The sequence below is a fragment of the Malaclemys terrapin genome, chromosome 7 (assembly GCF_027887155.1).
Source record: "Malaclemys terrapin pileata isolate rMalTer1 chromosome 7, rMalTer1.hap1, whole genome shotgun sequence".
NCBI classification, from domain to species: domain Eukaryota; kingdom Metazoa; phylum Chordata; order Testudines; family Emydidae; genus Malaclemys; species Malaclemys terrapin.
In genome coordinates this window covers 85414649-85434094 of record NC_071511.1, presented here as the reverse complement: position 1 = coordinate 85434094, position 19446 = coordinate 85414649, and the positions used below count along the sequence as shown (strand labels likewise).

Here is a 19446-nt window from a genome sequence, read left to right as displayed (position 1 = left end):
AGGGCTGATTTCAAGCCCTTCAGGGCAGGAACGGGTTATCACCCTGCTACACCCCTGCACTTCCTGTGAGGAGGAAGAGGTAAGTTTAGCTGAGCCCAACAGAGTGAGTTAGCCTGCTTTGCGCTGGAATGAGGCCATTCCACCTCAGTACAGATCCCAACAGAACCAACCTTCAGAGGATGAGAGAAAATCGTTTGCCTTCTTTGGAAAGAGCATCTCAGAACACATGAAGAATGGATGGTAGAAGGCAGAAAAAGGAGAGAGTAATTTGAAATGTGGGTTAGGAGAGCTGGACTATGAAAGTCAATGGAGGTGCTGGCAGGAGACATTGGGCAAAGACTCTATGAGTGCGGCATTGCAATACTGATGTTGTCTCATTGCACTGTAATGCATCATATGGCACTATTCCAAACGCAGGCCCATAGTGGCGATTGTGGGTGATGTTATAATGCAGGTGTCACCCTGCTCAGTTTAGGAGATATGACTGGGCTGTGTGACATGGTGAACTGGTGAGTGGTAAAGGAGAGACCCTCCCCCATGCCAGGCAAGCTTCTAAATGCATTTGGAATGAAACTGTGCCAAGATGCTAGTGGGGAGGCATATAATGAATCCTGTCCCTTGTGTTTTGCCTGGAGAGAAATCTTGTACCCTACTGAGAATGGGCCTAACTCGTGCATAGTTTGAGATGGCAAGCAGGAATGGGAAAATATACGCAACAGCAAATGAATCTTGACTAATCAACCTCCCCTTCCTCCTCCTCCAACCTCACTACTTGTAACAGTAGAGTCAAGAACACATGTCCCACTATGTGTAGTATTTGCATTTAAAAATCTCTCAGTTGTCCAGCCACATACAGTATCCCCCCTTCGCTGTAGATCACTTAAGTTTTGATTGTATATACTGTAGATGTTGTGAGGTTCGGGGGGCTCAATTTCGTTTCTCCCACTTCCCACGCCAAGTGTTCTGTAATGTTTCTCTTTAGCTGTCTGAAAACAGTAGCTGCACAATCACTGCGTGCCAGTGCGCAGCACTTTATAACTCAATTCTCCCCTCAAAGAACTACTTCTATATCACATCCCCCAGTGCTAGAAAAGTACTCATAACAGGAAGCACCATCCTTCCAGCAACGCCTGGGATCCAGATCTGCTGGCTTGGTTGGTATGTTTGGAATGTTTGTTTGTTTGTTTTTTCTTTAGACTGTTCATGAGGTGCCCTTGTGAAGAGCCTTACACAGGCAGAGCAAATCTCTGCTTCAAAGGACAGAGCGTCCTAAATCCTTATCTTTTATTAGAATTTTTGTATTTCACATCTTGACTTATCCATCAGATAAAAGCTATATTATTACAGGCTGTGGCTTCAGTTCCCACGTCATCCTACAAGGTGGAGATTGGGGCAACTGCCTTCATTGCACATCATTGCATACGCAAGTCACATTTTCACTTTTTTTTTTTTTTTTTAAACCTAATGTCCTCTTTCTGTTTAAGTATTTGGAGTAAGATAAAGTGATCTCTCTGAGGGGCCCTGCTGTTTCCCCCCTAACCCAGTTACCGTTCCATTTTTGTAGAGTAAAAAGGGCCTTCACCTTGTTCCCAGTCTGAGCAAAAGTTTTGCACTCACTGCTTTTGCTTCACAGCGTGTCAAGAAAACATTTGATTTTGATCCACTTAAGTTTGCAACTTCCCCATCTGTTGTCTGAGTTTCATTTTGAATTGCAGGTTCAAACAAGCTCAAAATCTCAAAGTAAAATATAGCCAAAATTGATGAATTCCACTTGTTTCATCTCAAAATTGTGACTAAACTAATCAGCTGGAATTACCTAGAAACTGGGCCCAAGGATCAAACAAGGTTAGCGAAGCTAATTGGCCAAGCAAAGTGGAGCTTAACACTTAATTCCTTGGCATTTCTCCCTTTGTCTGTCTATCTGTAATGCAGTAACTTTAGAAGACCAGGAATGAGTCAACTCTAAAATGCCAGGGAATGCTCTAGGCATCAGTGGGAAGAATCCCTTTGATTTTGGTGATAAGTCAGAAAACCGGAAGAGCAGAAAAGTCTGTTTTCCACATAGTGTCATTTGTGGCTCCAAGCAGAGGAACACTATGGCATCAGAGCTACCTGTCTCTCACTCCTTCCAGTTGTTTTGCATACTTCCATCCCATTTGGTTGAAATGAGTCAGAAAATCACAGTGCAGGTCAGGACTGAGGTGCTTTGAGAGAGTTGGGGATATGTAGTGGGTCAGGATTGGAATAACAGGGGTTGCTTCTGATCAGAAGCAATACTGGCTGGAGATTTGCACTGTGACTTCCTCCACACAATGGCTGGCTCAGGCAAGATCATTTACCTATTCCTGGTCAAAACGGGTTAGGTTAATCAAAACAGTGCCTATCTGGCTACAGCATCGAATGGGCACTGTCAAGAGGAGAGGTGACCAAGGCAGGCATTAGGGTTGGGGGTTAAGGTTAGTGTTTGTGTAGCATTAGGGTCACTGGAGGAAGAAAGTAATGACTGGCTGAGGCCTTGTCTACACTACAGGGAAAAGTCGATCTAAGCTACGCAATTTGAGTTACGTGAATAGCGTAATTCAAATCGATGTAGCTTAGATCTATTTACTGCGGGGTCCACACTACGCGACATCAAAGGGAGATGCTCTCCGGTCGACTCCCCTTACTCTTCTCAATCAGGTGGAGTACAGGAGTTGAAGGGAGAGCGATTAGCGGTCAATTTAGCCGGTCTTCACTAGACCTGCTAAATGGACCGCCAATGCATCGATCGCCAAAGCATCAATCCTCCGGTAAGTGTAGACAAGCCCTTAGTCACAGAGCTTCTCTGCCTGCAGCACCAGACAGGCACTGTCAAGGGGAAGTTGTTTATGAACCTGATGAAAGAACAAAGAGAAGAGGAGGAGTGGTTGAGATATCTTAACAATAAAATGTACGTTTAGTGGCAGTGTCCTGTAAAACTGCAACAGGTTATTGGGTAGAGACTGTGTTCCTGCCCCTCCTGCTGCCTGCCAGCTCAGTGTGCATAACCAATGAAGTGTACGACTCTGTAGAGAAACTCTCCAACTCACTTGCCCCGTATTTTGAGTCTGTAATGGAAAGAGGAAACCACCTGACTATTGTGTGGTTTGAGGTTTTGGTGCAACATTTTTGCAGAGCTGTTGTGAAAACTATTCCCTGAGGGACAAGAGGCTTCTGATTAGGGAGAGATTTAGCACAAAGTCAAGTGTTTTTTGCAACTAGAATCTGGTCAGAGGGACCCACAACTGTCCTGTTTTAATTTACCCTAACTCTTTCCTGTGTCACATGCACAGCTGCTAATGTCACTGCGCCCACCCTATCATCGACCTGTGCCAGGGTGAGATTGGCACATTCCGCTTTCATGCCTTTCTTACAGAGTGAAATTTCCTGTGGCAGGTGACAAGACAGAGTAAAAATGTTTCTCTTGCTCAGAGACCGGGCTGGTGAGGACAGGAGCATTCCATTGAGACATAGGGGGAAAGTCAGCCATCCTGCCAAGTGTCCCACCTGAGAAATGTTCTTGTCCCTCACCAGCCACTAAAATAAAAGAAACTCATCTTTGTGTGACTTACGGTGCATTTGCCATTTGTCAAATGTTTCTCCTGTTAAAAGAGGAAAGGGCATAATTAAGAAGACTTTGATGGATTTACAGTTCTCCTGACAGTCCTTGTGCACTTCAGTTATCATCTACCATTGAGATGTGACTGGAAGAACTTACAGTGATTCGCTGACCACAAAGACTGTGCAATAAAAATTTCCAGACACTTGGGCACTGTTATTAAAAGTTGGAAGAGTCCTAAGAACACTCTGCTTAAACAGTGGACGAGTGTGGCTTAGCGGTTAGATCATGTGACTGGAAATCCATCATCCTATTTCCAGCTCTTCCCCTGATTCACTCTGGCAGTGCCAACATTAGACTTCTTTTTTCTATCTATTGTTGCTGCCATCGCTGGTAACAACAATAGAAGCTCTGGTACAGAACAGTGTCCTGTAGGCCTGTTCTGAGCAGGGTTAGACAGCAACGAGTCTCCAGTACAACTCCCAGTGTTGCTACCAACAATAGTAAAACAGTTGAAGAAACAAAACTAGGCAAGGTCTGTGCGACAACAGGCATGTCACTTAGCCTCTGTGGGCCTCAGTTTACTGATTTGTTAAATGCTTATCTATTGTTTGTAAGGTGGTTTGAGATCCTCAGATGAAAAGTGCAACAGGTATGAAAAGCATAGTTTTTTGTTGGCAATAATTCACATGTACTATTATTATCTCTAGAAGAATTCTCCATCCTGCGATCATTGCACCACCAACCCCACTCTAGCCAGATCATTGATCTGCAGCCAGGACTTGTACATTTCTTTTAGCACATGACGCTAACTGCGTTAGTTCTTTGCCCACAGGCCACTACCACAGTGTGTGTCACTATCCTGGATGAGAATGATAATGCTCCAGTGTTCCAGCAACAGCAGTATGAAGTCACACTGGATGAGGGCCCGGCCACCCTCAACGCCACCCTCATTACCATCAAGGCACTGGATTGTGATGAAGGGCCCAATGGCACAGTTGCATACGCCATCGCAGAGGGAAATATCGTGGGCACCTTTCACATAAACAGCACCACAGTTAGTAGAACTTCATCTCTTCATGCTGTTACCCTATTTCTCCCGTTTGTTTGGTTAGTTTTCCTCACACTAGACAACCCACCACTCTTGTGCGTCTTTTCAGGGGCAGATCTGCACTGTGAAGGAGCTGGACTATGAGATCAGCCATGGACGCTACACCCTGGTTGTCACTGCCACAGACCAGTGTCCAATCCCATCACGCCGTCTCACAACCACTACAACGGTATGTAGCTGCTATGGGAGCACTGTTCCACAATTACTCTAGACCATTAGAGAGAGGGGTGTTGTGGGAAGCTGGAGGGGTGGGGCTTGCAACATTCTGTGCAGTAGTGCCCCTTTGAGAAGTTTCATATCCCCCTTCTATGGAACGCAAATAGTTCTACACATCTGGGGTGATTAGGTCATTTTGTCTAGTAGTCCTTGCTCAACAATGTGTGGCAGCTGCACGCTATTATCCACAATGTTGTTGCAAAATATAGAAGTGAACAGGAAGGGGGCGAGTTCATTGTGATGATCTCCCCACCCCCAAAGGGAGCAGCAGATTCACACTGAATAAATGTGCTGAGTCATGAGCCATTTCTGACCCGTCATCAGAGCACCCCACATTTTCTAATATTATCCCCCACCCGTATTACTTTGTGGCCCCTGGTTATATCCGTCAAAATTCCCCCTGACTTTTCAACTAACAGCTTCATTCTCCATCACTTCCTGATCTAAGCTGTTGTGCAGGATTGTTGTGTCCTGTTAAACAGCTGCTGTGTTTCCTTGATGAAAGGAAGTGTGTTTTTACGTGTCTAATTAACCTGATCATTTGTGTGTTATTGTGTTTAGGAAAAAAACTATTTCCTTTGATCCTTTTTAAATTTCTTTTCTTTGGGTGTCCCCTTTTTCTTGTATTGGGGGAGGAGAAATAGCAGAGCCTGGCTGAGCTTTTCTACATCATCTGTTACTTTACGTACCTCTATCAAGTCACCCTTTTATTCATCTCCTTTCTAAACCTACCATTCCCATTCCTTCTAATCTCACCATGTGAAAGTCTGTCCAGGCCTCCAATTGCTTGTTGCCTTTCTCTGGATCATTTCCATTTGTGCTATATCCTTATTGACCAGAATTGGACTTGGTTGTCAAGGTGAGCATATAAAGGGGCAATTTATGGTGAGACTGTTTCTTTACTGGAATTGAATAGATAAGTAGTTCTCAAACTTATTTGTTTGTGCCCCCCTTCTTTGTGTCTGTAGTCATTTACACTCCGCCCCCACAAGTATATATGCTGCCACCCAGCTCTGAAGGCAGCGCTGCACCAGCAGCAGCACAGAAGTAAGGGTGGCAATGTGAAAATTGATATTCGTCAATATCGCTTTTCACAGCCGACTTAGTGCCCCATTGCCACCCTTACTTCTACACTGCTGCTGCCACCTGAGGGCTAACAGCTGGAGCCCCGCCACCTCCAGGTGAAGGATTGTTGGGAGGGGAGAGGAAAGCCCAAGCTTGGGTGGTGGGGCCAAGGCCGGCTCCAGTGTTTTCGCTGCCCCAAATGGCAAGGGGAAAAAAAAAAAAGCCATGATCAGCGGCACTTCGGCGGCAGCTTTACCACCGCCGCTTTATTCTTTGGCGGCAATTCGGCAGCTGGTCCTTCCCTCCGGGAGGGACTGAGGGACCCGCCACCGAATTGCCGCCGAAGAGCCGGACGTGCCTCCCCTTTCCGTTGGCACCCCAAGCACCTGCTTGGTGCACTGGTCCCTGGAGCTGGCCCTGGGTGGGGCTCCAGCTGTCCCCTTGATCCCACCTCCCAGATATGCACAGCCCTTCTGCACGAGCCCCAGTCACCTGGGGCTGACAGCCAGAGTTCTAAAAAAACATTTTTTTTTAAAGCACAGAGCTCATGCCTCCCTTTACACATTCCCACTCCTCCCTTGGGAGACCTGCCCCATAGTTTGAGAACCACTGGAATAGTCCGTCCAACTTTCTTTTGCAACTTAAAACAAAGAAGTCAAATGGCAACATCTCTCTGTGTCCAGAATGATATCACATCTCCCCCGACCTTCAACCAAATTCTTAAACTGGCCTCATCGCTGTTTTCACCATATGCAATTGGAATAGCTGTTTGTTTATATTTCAATATGTAGTTAAATTATAAGCTGTTTGGGGCAGAGGCCATCTTTTTGCTTTGTCTTTGTACAGTGCCTAGAACAGTCCTGATCCATGACTATGGCTCCTAAGTGCTACCACAATAGAAGTAATAAATCACAATAATAAATAATAACAATGGGAAAACCCAGCCATCCAGTCCCAGACTTTCATTTCCCTAATACTGTTTTAATATGCTAGAACATTGTTAGGCTTTGTACCTAACAAGGGCTGAGTATCTACTGTGAACAACTTCGTATAAATATTCACCTCCAGTTTGCAAATCTCTTGTCTTCAGCTGTGTTCCCTCGCCCGTAGTGTTCATTTTCTGTGAATATTCTGGTGAATAATTTACTGGCAAGACGGTTTGTGCAAACAGTGAATTTTAAGTGTATTCTTTGTAGAAAGTGAATCTCAAATTTTGTTACTTTAGGGTTACCATATTTAAAAAATAAAAAAGAGGACACTCCACGGGGCCCTGGCCCCGCCCCTTTCCCACCCCTGGCTCCGCCCCAACTCCGCCCCTTCTCCGCCCCTTCCCTAAAGTCCCCGCCCTAACTCCCCCTTCTCCTTCCCAGCCACGCGAAAAGGGCTGCCCGAGCGCTACCGGCTTCACGGTTTGCCGGGCAGCCCCCAGACCCTGCGCCCCTGGCCGGCGCTTCCCCAGCACAGCTGGAGCCCGGGAGGGGAAGCGCCCAGCCAGGGGCGTAGGGTCTGGAGGCTGCCCGGCAAAACATGAAGCCGGTAGCGCTCGGGCTTCGGGCAGCCCCCATGCCCCCGGACCTTGCGCCCCCGGCCGGGCACTTCCCCTCCCGGGCTCCGGCTGCTGTGCTCCTCCCCTGACTCTTCAGCTCTGTTTAAGAGCCGAGCTGCCCGAGCGCTACCGGCTTCGGGCAGCCCCCATGCCTCTGGACCCTGCACCGCCGGAGCAGAGCAGCTGGAGCCCAGGAGGGGAAGTGCCCGGCCGGAGGCTGGGGTCTGGAGGCAAGGGGGCTGCCCAAAGCCGATAGCGCTCGGGCAGCTCGGCTCTTAAACAGAGCCGAAGAGTCAGGGGAGGAGCAGAGCAGCTGGAGCCCGGGAGGGGAAGTGCCCGGCCGGTATTTTCCCAGACATGTTCGGATTTTTGGCAATTCCCCCCGGACGGAGGTTTGATTACCAAAAAGCCGGACATGTCCGGGAAAAAACGGACGTATGGTAACCCTATGTTACCTTGAACTTTCGCATGAGAAACCTGATTGTAAGAAGAAGGGCAGGCTTGTGGTGAAGGCACTGGGCTGAGACTAGGGAAATGTGGGCTCAACTACCAGCCCTGCCTACAGGCTCCCTGTGTGATCATAGATAAGCCACTTAATCTCTCTGTGCATTGGCCATCTGTGTTTAAAAAAAAAAAAATCAAACAGGGATAATAATATTCTTTGCAAGTCTTGTCTGTAAGCTCTTCATGGCAGAAACTCCCTCTTGCTATACCACTTAGCACAATGGGGGCTGATCTTGGCTGAGGCCCATAGACACTGCTGTAATATTAGTAAATAAGAATAATAAAAATAACTCATCTAGTCAGGAAAAAGAAACACATAGCACCAAGAGATTCACATAGTGAGATACGCTTCAGCAAAGTAGCCATGTCTTTCAGTTTGTTTTGGATAAGCACCCAAATTCCAGAGGTTTTAAGGTTTGCACAATGCTAGAAACAACTCTTGAGTGTATGATACATAAAGGAGAAGTAAAGCAACGGACTACTAAAAAGACAGCAACATGCAAACTCATATGGGGACCTGGTCTTCCACATCAAGCTGATGATTGCTGTGGTCAGAGGAGTTTTTGAGATTGTTACTGTCTGTCTGTAAGGCCTAGGATTCCACATTGCCCATCCATTTTTCAACATAACTCAGGTAGTCAGTTTGTCCAGCTTTGTATCTGTATGTGCTGCAGAAAACATGTAAATCATCTGATTTTTGCTTTAATTTGCTCCAACATTAGAATGGAGTGGTGGTGTCTGTTTTTAAAGTACCAGAATAACATGTCAGTGGTCAGAAGGAGCTGGTGCTGTTCTGCAGAGCCAATCAGACAGCAGGGCAGTGATTTACTTGGACTTTGCTAAACAGCAAAAGCTTCAGGGACATCACAAATCTGTGGGCTCCGCAGATTCTTTGCCTGCCCATACAAACTTTGTTTTCCTCCTACTATATTTAATTTGGCTAAGAACACAGCCATAATATGACCAGCATGCTCAGGGTCAAACCAGCATGTTAATTTGAAACTTAGTGACTCTACTGAATTTTGGAGAATTCAGTAAACCAGAAAGAGGAAGATAATTTGCTGTCTCCTTGGTCAGTATGTTCTGAAAACAGCAAATCCGGAAGCATTTTGCTTATGCTTCAGACTGAATACGACCTAGACACCCTGGAATGTTTTAAACAAACATACAGAGACCTTTAATAAAGTGAGATGACAAAGGAGGTGCCACCATTTTAATCTAAGAAAACAATCTGAGAAAGAATGTTCCCTGACTCCTCTGTCATGGTGCCTGCTTCACACCCTCTAATCAGGATATTAGATGCCACAGGCTGGGACTGAGGAAAAAAGGTGGACTCAGCTTCCATTGTTCTCCATGGTTTCTCCGTTACTGTATACATTCTTGTCTTAACTGCAGGTGTTGGTGAACCTGAATGATATCAATGACAACCAGCCTACTTTTCCAAGAGCCTATGAGGGACCCTTTGATATCACAGAAGGTCAGCCTGGCCCAAGGGTGTGGACTTTCCTGGCCCATGATGGGGACTCCGGGCCTAGTGGACAAGTGGAGTACAGCATCATAGAAGGGGACCCTCTTGGTGAGTAGGGATGGAGAGGAGAAGCAGAAGCTAATATTTGGATTGCTCCCACACCCATCAAACACACATGCCTGTGCACTACCTCTTACCCACATATGCACAAACAGGTAAGTATAGGTTGAGGAGGAAGGATGGTCTTGTGGGTAAGGGGCAGGACTGGTACTCAGAAACTGTCTGGATTCTATTCCTGGCTCTGCTACAGACTTCCTTAGCAGGTCACTTCAAGTGTCCTTGCCTCAGTATATAAATGAATAACATTTCTCTACTTCTCAGGGGTGTTGTGAGGGGGACATTATTATTGTGTGTGAAGTGCTCAGCTACTGCAGTCTTAAGTGCTGTAGAAATGCCTGTAAGTAAATGAATATACACACTTCTTGGTGCACATGCCCATGTGCGTATATCCCTGTGTCCACTCACACAGCTCCCTGTGTATACACAGCTATTTGCTAACAAACACCTCTCTGCACATACACTCTCTCTTGTCCACTGAACGTGCACCTATATGCTTGGATACAGGTCCAACTCCAAGTATAAGACCAATAGAAAGTCCAGCTGTACAATCTGATCATTGAATAAAGGGGGTCAGGCTGAAAGTCCAGATCACAGCTTTGTGTGGACAGGTGCAGGCAGAGGGAGGGTGTAAAGAAGAATGTCTTTTCCTAGAGATCCAGACCAGACCAAGCGGAATAGGCAAAAGCATCCATGATTTCTTTCCCCTCCTTGTTCAGATGACCCCATTGCCCTGGAAAGAGAGAGCCCCACACTAGCAATTTTATTCAAAATATACTTTTTTTTTTTCAAACACAAACCTTTCAGAGACCTGGGGAGAGAGTGGAAAAGGCTGCAGTGGTTTAGGAAAGCTCAGGAAGCATTTCAAAAACTATGTTCTCAACTTGTTTCTCTGAGAAATTGCAGTTTCTACATCAGGAAATCCTGTTACAAGAAGCATCTGCTCTGTGAGGAACCATTTCAACCTGTTATTGCCTATTAATCGGGGACTCGGGCTTGGGTTTAATCCAGGGAACAAAAAGAAGGGCACCAGCTCGGGAGGGGCTTTGGGGAAATCCCAGAGGAGCATGGAAGCTGTTTTAAAAGAAAAAAAAAGACCACACTTTGAACTACCCACACACAGCAGGATCTATTCACCACATCAGTACAACACGCAGTTCTAGTCGTCTGAGAGTCGCTGTGCTGCTGGGGCTCATGCAGAAGTGCTGGCTGTACCTCGCAGAGCAACAATCTGAGATCCCCAATGCTCAGTCTCTAGCAGGGCCGCCCAGAGGGTTCAGGGGGCCTGGGGTCTTCGGTGGTGGGGGGCCCCCGCCACTGAATTGCCGCCGAAGACCCGTCACTTCGGCGGCGGGTCCCGGAGCAGAAGGACCCCTCGCAGCGGGTCTTTAGAGCACTTCAGCAGCGGGTCCCAGAGTGGAAGGACTCCCCGCCGCCGAATTGCTGCTGAAGACCCAGAGCGGAAGAAGCTCCGGGGGCCCAGGCCCCACGAGAGTTTTCTGGGGGCCCCGGAGCGAGTGAAGGACCCCGCTCCAGGGGCCCTGAAAAATTCTCGTGGGGCCCCCTGCGGGGCCCAGGGCAAATTGCCCCACTTGCCCCTCCCCCCCGCCTGTCTGGGCGGCCCTGGTCTCTAGCACCAGCATCATATACCCCCACATCTAAGGAGGAAAGAAACGCTTCACTTTGGGCTCATTTGTCATTCAGCCCCTAGGGTGTTAAAGAAGAACAGGAGAGTTTCTGATTTGTCATTATAGGGACTGAATTTCAAAAATCTTATGGAAAATTAGTCTGTTAGCCCTGGCTCTGGCCAGGCCTGTTGCATGCTGCCTTTGCGCAGGCTTACCACAGATATACACAGTTCTGCCAATACACCTCAAACCAGAACTACAGGACCCCTGGAATCCCAGTCCTGGGCCATTGCTCAGAACAGACTCCTAATCAAGGCAGACTGTGTGTGCAGTGATATGTACTAACAAACATCCAGGAATAGATTTACACCACCATTTTCATGGTTACTTAAGTCAGGTTTCTGGAAGGAAGGACAGCCCAAGTGCCAGCTGGCCCACATTTCAGAGTCTCCTAAATAACCTGGGTACAGTACGTTTGCCCTGAGAGGTGATGATTGTGCCACTCCAAATCTCTTTGGAAATGTCCTATACATAAGAACACAATAACTTAGCCATTGTCACAGAAATGGCTTTGATTCATGAAAGATTCAGCAGACTGGTATTTACACCTCTTGCTCACCCCAGTATATTCACAAGTCCTGGATGGGGGTACCTAGCACATCAGAGTGCCCAGCCACTCCCACGATCAGGTTCACTGTTTGGGGAGAGTCACAGCAGTAACCACTGCCCAAGGTGACCATTTGGGGAAAGAGTATGGTGTCTGCTGGCTGCCTGCAGAGCTCAGTGTGGATACGAGGTTGCTGGGAAGTGACCCTCTCCCCTTTATTAACACTTTAGTTGGCTAAAATAAAATAAGACAAGGGAGGCAATATTTTCTTTAATTCCACAGACCCAACTTGACTTTACGTGTGTGGTTGAAACCCTTTCATGGCCAGAGCCTAAATTCACTGGTGACAATCAAGGGAGCTACATGCCCCAGAGCCCTACCAACTCCCACTTGAGAAGCCAATGCAAGGTCTTGCCTTTTTATCCTGATGTGAGTGCCTCATTTCTCACTGCTTGGTGCTAGCAAACCTCCTTTGGAAAATATCCTGACCCCCTTTTTCTCCCCCTCTCTCTCTTATAGGAGAATTTGTAATCTCTCCGGTGGAGGGGGAGCTGCGAGTTCGGAAGGACGCCGAGCTAGATCGAGAGAACATTGCATTCTATAATCTCACCATTGCTGCCAAGGATAGGGGGATACCTCCTCTCAGCTCCACGGTGAGTCCTGTTGGCAGGTCATGAGGCTGGGATCATAGTGGGGCCTTCCTGACATGTCTCACTCCCAGCATGCTTTGTACACCAAATGGGAAAAGTGAGGGGACGGAGAACAAAAAGGAATCCCTGATCCTCCCTCCTTCCTCCGCTCACCTTTTCCATTCTTTTCCTGTCAGGTGACAACCACCAGCCTTTTCTTTTCCTCCACTAGGCCTCAAATTGGAGCTGGAAGAAGTTCTTCCTACTCGAACCTGTGTCACCTAAAAAAGTGCTGGCGTATACTGAAATTGGGCACAGGAAGCCCACTAGTTAGTGAACTAGAGGTTGTTGAGGCTTGTGATTCGGGGCATGCCAGTAGCTTCATAATTATGGCATCAGTCTGGTCATTGCATTGCAGGAGACCCCTCCTCCCACATCATAGGAGACATGTCCTGTCCCAAGCGGGGCTCAGGAGGCCACATTTATAGAGCTGGGCTCACCACTTGATTACTCTATTCCTATTTAGGTTTAACCTTTGGTGCTCTGCTGTTTCTGTTATTTATCATTAGGCCAAATCCCAGGCTCCTCAGGCACAGTCCAGGAGTATGTGAAGGAGATGAAGGAAGCTCTCAGGAGAGAAGCTTAGACAGAGTCTGGGATGGGATAGTTTTGAAGGAGATAAGAGATGTTGGTGGGGCAGAGTTATGGATGCTTTGAAATGGATGAGAAGCAGATTTATCATTATTTATTGAATACCCTCCGTGTACTAGGCAAAAATAGATAAATACAGATGCTCCCCGGGTTATGCAAACCCGTCTTACGCAAATCCGCACTTACAGAAAAAGTTCTGTAAGTTTTTCTTTTGGTTTGGTTTGGTATTTTTGCGTAATTGTCGGGTACATGTTCCCAACTTAGGCAAGGCGTTCCGGAACAGAACGTTTTGCATAAGTCAGGGAGCGTCTGTATGCAGGCAAAGTCGCTGATCCGAAGAGCTTGCAATCTAACTAGCAAAAGGGCTAAGGGGATATGCTACCGCAATGACTGAGTGGTGGGGTTAGCATGTTCCTTGTAAATTCCATGATTTTTATTTAGAGGTTGATTTCTGTTTTATTTATTTGTGTATTCCATTTTCTCTCACTGTCCTTCTGTGTTAAGGAGTGACTTGAAGCAGGTGAGGGAGGAGATCATGGCAGGTCACGTAGCAAATTCCTGGCATATGAGGCTACATGGAAGGAAGCACAAAGCTTGAATGTAATATGGAAGAAGAGTGAGAGTCCATTCAGGAATTCAAAGAGTGAGGAGACATTGAAATGCAGTTGGTGTTTGCCTTGCTACCCAGAATCCTCTTCTCCATATTTCAGGTCATGGTGGGAGTGTGCGTTCTGGACATTAACGATAATGATCCTGAGCTCCTCAACCTGCCGATGAATCTCACACTCAGCGAGAACACCCCCATCTCCAGCTTTGTGACCCGCATTCTTGCCCACGATGCCGACAGTGGGCGGAATGGTCTCCTGACCTTTAACATAACAGCCGGCAATGCAGAAAACGTCTTTTACATCAATGGCACTGTAAGTCTCCTGGTTTCATTCCTTCTACACGTAGCAACTCACATGACTGTGTATAGGCCTTCCCACACTACGTGTATGGGTACAAACATGCATTATGCAGAGGGCTTTATTCGCTACATACAGTGACAGGTGTTCCCACATGCTGTGTCATATGCCCTACACGCAGTGGTGCAAACATAACTGCATACAGAATAGAGATGCAGATGTGTTCTGCATAGGGTTACCATTCGTCCGGATTTACCCGGACATGTCCTCCTTTTTGTGCTAAAAATAGCGTCCGGGGGGAATTTGTAAAGCACTCACAATGTCCGGGATTTCCCCCCTGCAGAGCAGAGCGAGCGGCTGGGAGGGCTGCAGGGAAGTCCCGGGCTGGATTCAGGAGCAGCTGTAGAGGAGCCGGATCTGCCCTGCATTCTGAGCCGGCAGCTCCCTTGCAGCCCAGTCCGGCAGCACTGTGGAGGGCCAGACCGGGTTTTGTTGTGCAGGGCCAGGGACCGGGTTTTGTTGTGCTGGGGAGCACAGCCACGTGTCCGGCTCGGCTCGCACAGAGCCCAACACTCTGTTCTGAGCAGCAGGGTAAGGAGGTCAGGGGGCAGGAAGGTTCTGGAGGTGGCAGTCAAGAAACGGGGGGGGCTTTTTGGGGGGAGTGGAGAAAGTTTTGGGCAGTCAGGGTACAGGTAGGGGGTAGGGTCCTGGGGGGCAGTTGGGGGGGGTCTTAGGAGGGGGCAGTTAGGGGACAAGGAACAGGGAGTCTTAGGTAGGGGGTGGGGTTCTGGAGGGCAGTTAGGAGCAGGGGTCCCAGGAGGGGGCAGTCAGGGGACAAGGAGCAGGGGGGGGAGTGTTTGGGAGTTCTGGGGGGGGCTGTCAGGTGGCAGGGGTGGGGAGATGGATCGCAGCAGTCAGGGGACAGGGAGCAGAGGGGTTTAGATGGGTTGGGAGTTCTGGGGGGGGGCTGTCAGGGGGTGGGGAGTGGTTGGATGGGGCGTGGGAGTCCCAGGGGTCTGTCTGGGGGTGGGGGTGTGGATAAGGGTTGGGGCAGTCAGGGGACAAGAGGCAGGGAGGCTTAGATAGGGAGTGGAGTCCTGGGGGGCAGTTAGGGGCAGGGGTCCCAGGAGGGGGCAGTCAGGGGACAAGGAACGGGGGGAGGGTTGGGGGTTCTGGGGGGGCGGGAAGTGGGAGGGGCAGGGGCGGGGCTAGGGCGGGGCTCCTCCCGTCCTCTTTTTTTCTTGCTGAAATATGGTAACCCTATGCAAGAGACCCAGATCCTACATTACTGAGAGTGACACTACTCATACATCAAGGAAGGTACTCCTTCCCAGTAGCAGCTGAGAGGCCTAGGAGGGGAGAGAATAGCTAAACAACTTATTTGCATGTCGAATATGGCACTTGCTCTAGTTTCTCTTCAGAAATGCTCATGTAACACTGACAGACCCCGGTTGTCAGGATCAAACCTGGGGCCTCTGGAGCTTAGTGCATGAGCCTCTACCATATGAGCTAAAAGCCAACTGGCTGTTAGCTAAGGCTGTAGAGCAGACACATTAATTGCTCTTTAAGTCATCTTGGTGCCACTAGATGGGACAAGTATCAGAGGGGTAGCCATGTTAGTCTGGATTTGTAAAAAGCGACAAAGAGTCCTGTGGCACCTTATAGACTAACAGAAGTATTGGAGCATAAGCTTCTGTGGGTGAAAGAACACCACACCCAGAAGGTGTGTGGGTTACACTCACACCTGCTTCTTTTTTACCTTGACCTCTTGAAAGTAAGGGAGTTGGTGAGCAAAGGCTTGAGACTGACTTCCACTCAGTGCAGGGGACTGTGCACATTATCTGCACCAATTTGCACTGGAGCACAACAAACTGGTGCTTCCTGCTTTGCACTGCACAAGAATTGGCATGTTTTAAACATTAACAAGCTACAGATTACAGGCATAGTGTGCACTGCATGCCAGTCATCACATCCTGTGGCTGGAGAGAGAGACAACTCTTTGACACAAACCTCCATCTCTTAATTATTTATAACAAGAATATTTAAGGGGCATACCACATAATAATGCCTTCCAAAATGGGGAACTGACTGTTTCTCTAGACCAGTGATTCTCAACCTTTCCAGATTACTGTACCCCTTTCAGGAGTCTGATTTGCCTTGCGTACCCCAATTTTCACCTCACTTAAAAACTCAGACTTTGGCTTCAGTCCTATGCAGTGAGGCTTGGGCTTTGGATTTCTGTCCTGGGCCCTAGTGAGTCCAAAACTGGCTCTGGTGACCCCATTAAAATGAAATCACGGTTTGAGAACTACTGATATAGTATATAGAACAGTATAAACAGGTCATTGTCTGAATAAAATGTAAGGCCATGTCTACACTAGCACTTATGTCGGCAAAACTTTTGTCACTCAGGGGTGTGAAAAAACACACCCCTGAGTGGTATAAGCACTCATGTGCGCAGCGGCGGGAGACACTCTCCAGCTGACATAGCAATGACCGTTCGTTGAGCTGGTTTTATTATCTTGACAGGAGAGCTCTCTCCGGTGTCAGTATAGCTGTGCCGCTCTAAGCTTGTAAGTGTAGACGTGGCCTTCGTTTGTACTGACTTCGCTAGTGCTTTTTATGTGCCTGTTGTAAAACTAGGCAAATACCTGGATGAGTGGATGTACCCCCTGGAAGACCTCTGCGTACCCTCAGGGGTAAACATCCTCCTGGTTGAGGACCACTACTCTAGACCACACCCTGCCCTCCCTGCAGAAAAATTTCCCAAAAGAACCTCAGTATGGAAATGCCCAAAGGCGGGAGAGAAAGCATGTACCAACCATGGTAACAGTAACAACACACACAGTCGGGGCACGGCCTGACCACAGAGAAACTTACTGCATGAAAATTCAAACCTGGCATGGTCATTTAGGGCTAGGGTTGCCAACAGTCCCTTATTTCTTCATCTCTGTACAAAAAGATTGGGAGTTGCTGAGTGCTGCAAAAAGCAGCAAGAAATACCCCTGGCGAATGCAGGTGAGTACTGCTTATTATTAATAATAATGATTAATAATATCGAGAGGAGGAGTGGATCAGGGGTGCTAAGAAGAAAGTCCATTATTTTTTAAATACAATGTTGGCAACCCTATTTAGGGCCAAATTTTCCAAGCAGCCCCTCATTCAGGATGCCCCAGTTGTTGGTCTTAATGCATCGTTTTCCCAAGGCAACAAGCATCCACAATTCTAGCTTCAGTCAGTTCAAGTGGTAGTGTTCAGTATCTCTGAGAATAAGGCTCTATTGGGACCCAAAAGTCGAGTGTTTCATGAAAATGTTGGCCTTGTTACCATTCACACACATACAGTTCCACTTTTGCATGTGCATTATTTACAATGGGCCAGATTCCAACTAGTCTTGTCTGGGTGCACAAGCGGGGATAGACAGAGCAAAGAGCAGTTTTCCCTATCTCTTGCTGCTGCTCCAGTCACACTAGAGGGTGCAGGACAGTGTGATTGTCTAGCACCACTGCTGGCAGTAGATTGCTGCTCTTGAGAGGGGCCGTGGTGAAGCCATGGTATACCAAACCTCTGTGCACACTGGTCAGCACAGCTGGACTGGTATGGAGGGGACCGTGCATTGTGCCTTTTCAAAAGGTGACCTGGCTCCAGCTCTGGTGTGCACTCCTCTTGTGGAATTTCAACTGAGCCAGCCAGAATTCCTCTGGAGAGTCCCACTGACTGCTGTGGCCTGACCATGTGGCAAGTCACTTAGAGACTCAATGTGGCCCATGTACTGAACTTGTAGAGCTCCGCGTTGTCCGCTCCTCATCCATAGCTGGTTCTTCTCATCAGTTTGGCATGGGGAGACCCATCTCTATTTGATCTTTCTCCTTCCTTTTCTCTCACCAGACTGGCATCGTCTATGTAAGCCGTCCCTTGGATAGGGAGCAGGTGGCTGAGTACAGACTGACTGTCACAGTGAAGGACAATCCTGAGAACACGCGCAATGCCAGGCGGGTAATTATGGACAATGCTGGGGTTCTCCATTGAAGCAGCAGGGGTGAAGGCTTCTTATGTTATCAGGGGATGGGTGGACTATTCACTGAAAACACTTATATGACAAACTCCTCCCCCAAATTAACTTCTGAATTCCAGAGGCAAATGGCCCAAGCCCACGCATTTCTCTGTGATTTCCCACCTAGGTCAGAAAACCAGGCCAACATTTTTTCTTGCAGGATAGAATTTTCTTAATAGACCTTTACCCAGCCTTTACTTCAGTAATGGTGTCCCAGCGACAACTCGCTTCACCTGGCCTTTCTGAAATACAGTGAGTTACATCACAATGGCAGTACCAGAGAGAACTAGGTGCTAAGTTACTAGAAGAGATAATGCAGCAATTCTGTGCTATGAATTCCTGGGCATCATTCTGGAACATGATGCAGGTGATATACTAGCATGTGGCTCTGTAGTCTGTGGCTCTGTAGTTCCAGGATTCTGTGCTGTAACATACCAGGGGGTTTTGCAATTGTGGCTGAGTAACATGGTTTACTGGACCCACTGTTGTGTTATAACAGAACAGACGTGGTATGGCCTGTGTGTCCAGGTTCTCCTGTAGAAGGTATCTTTAGGGTGGAGGCTTCTAGGGGGGCCAGCCCCCTCTCCTTTCTAGAAAGAAGGAGTGGAAACTGCAAGTGGCCTGCTGCCATCTCTGGAAGCAGCACATTCCTCCACCTGATTGACCTCACAATCTCCCAGTCTCCCTTAAAGGGGCACAATGTATAATTCTGCTCTTATTGTTTAAGTGGAGGAATATATTGTTACATAAGAGTATCTGTCTGAAGGTAGCAAGGCTATGTCTTTGCATTGCAGACTACGTTACACAGTACTGCAGTATGACAGCAGTAATGGAGTCAGACCAAATGGAGTGGTATCATAGGACTGCAGATGGCATCTGTTTGCTGCCTGCAGAGTTCAGTGTGTGTAGGAGGTTGCTGGGAGGTCACGCTTTCCCCTTTATTAACTCTTTAACTGCCTGAAATAAAATAGGACATAGGAGACAATATTTTCTTTAAATCCACAGACTCTGTGTATATGGTTTAAACCCTTTCATGGCGAGAGCATAAATTCCCTGGTGCAAAGCCTATATTCCAAATGGCATGGTAAGATAGTAATGCAGAATCTGGGCTGGCCATGTTCAGCTATGGAACTGCATTTACAGAATGATACCATAGGATGTGTAATTCCCCTACCCTGCTGTCCCAGACCTCATATTGCTATATGATATTGGGAATGAAGCCCAGGCATCTGGGTAAAGGCATTACAGATCCTATGGTATGTTCTGGTGATGCGGTTCCATGGTTGCACATGGCTTAGGTTCTCCATGGTGCTGAATTGGAATAGGTGCTATGTGTCAGACACTGATGCAGGAAGTGAGTTGAGGATT

At 47.7% G+C, this 19446-nt stretch overlaps 1 protein-coding gene across 1 annotated transcript in view; it reads left to right on the top strand.

Annotated features, from left to right (window-relative positions):
• Nucleotides 1-19446, top strand: part of CDH23 (cadherin related 23) — a 516293-nt gene that overhangs the window by 464775 nt on the left and 32072 nt on the right. The window contains exons 37-42 of the mRNA XM_054034015.1: nucleotides 4413-4634; nucleotides 4738-4857; nucleotides 9415-9595; nucleotides 12359-12492; nucleotides 13830-14039; nucleotides 17913-18020. Coding sequence (XP_053889990.1) covers nucleotides 4413-4634; nucleotides 4738-4857; nucleotides 9415-9595; nucleotides 12359-12492; nucleotides 13830-14039; nucleotides 17913-18020 — 975 coding nt within the window. The remainder of the gene's footprint in view (nucleotides 1-4412; nucleotides 4635-4737; nucleotides 4858-9414; nucleotides 9596-12358; nucleotides 12493-13829; nucleotides 14040-17912; nucleotides 18021-19446) is intronic.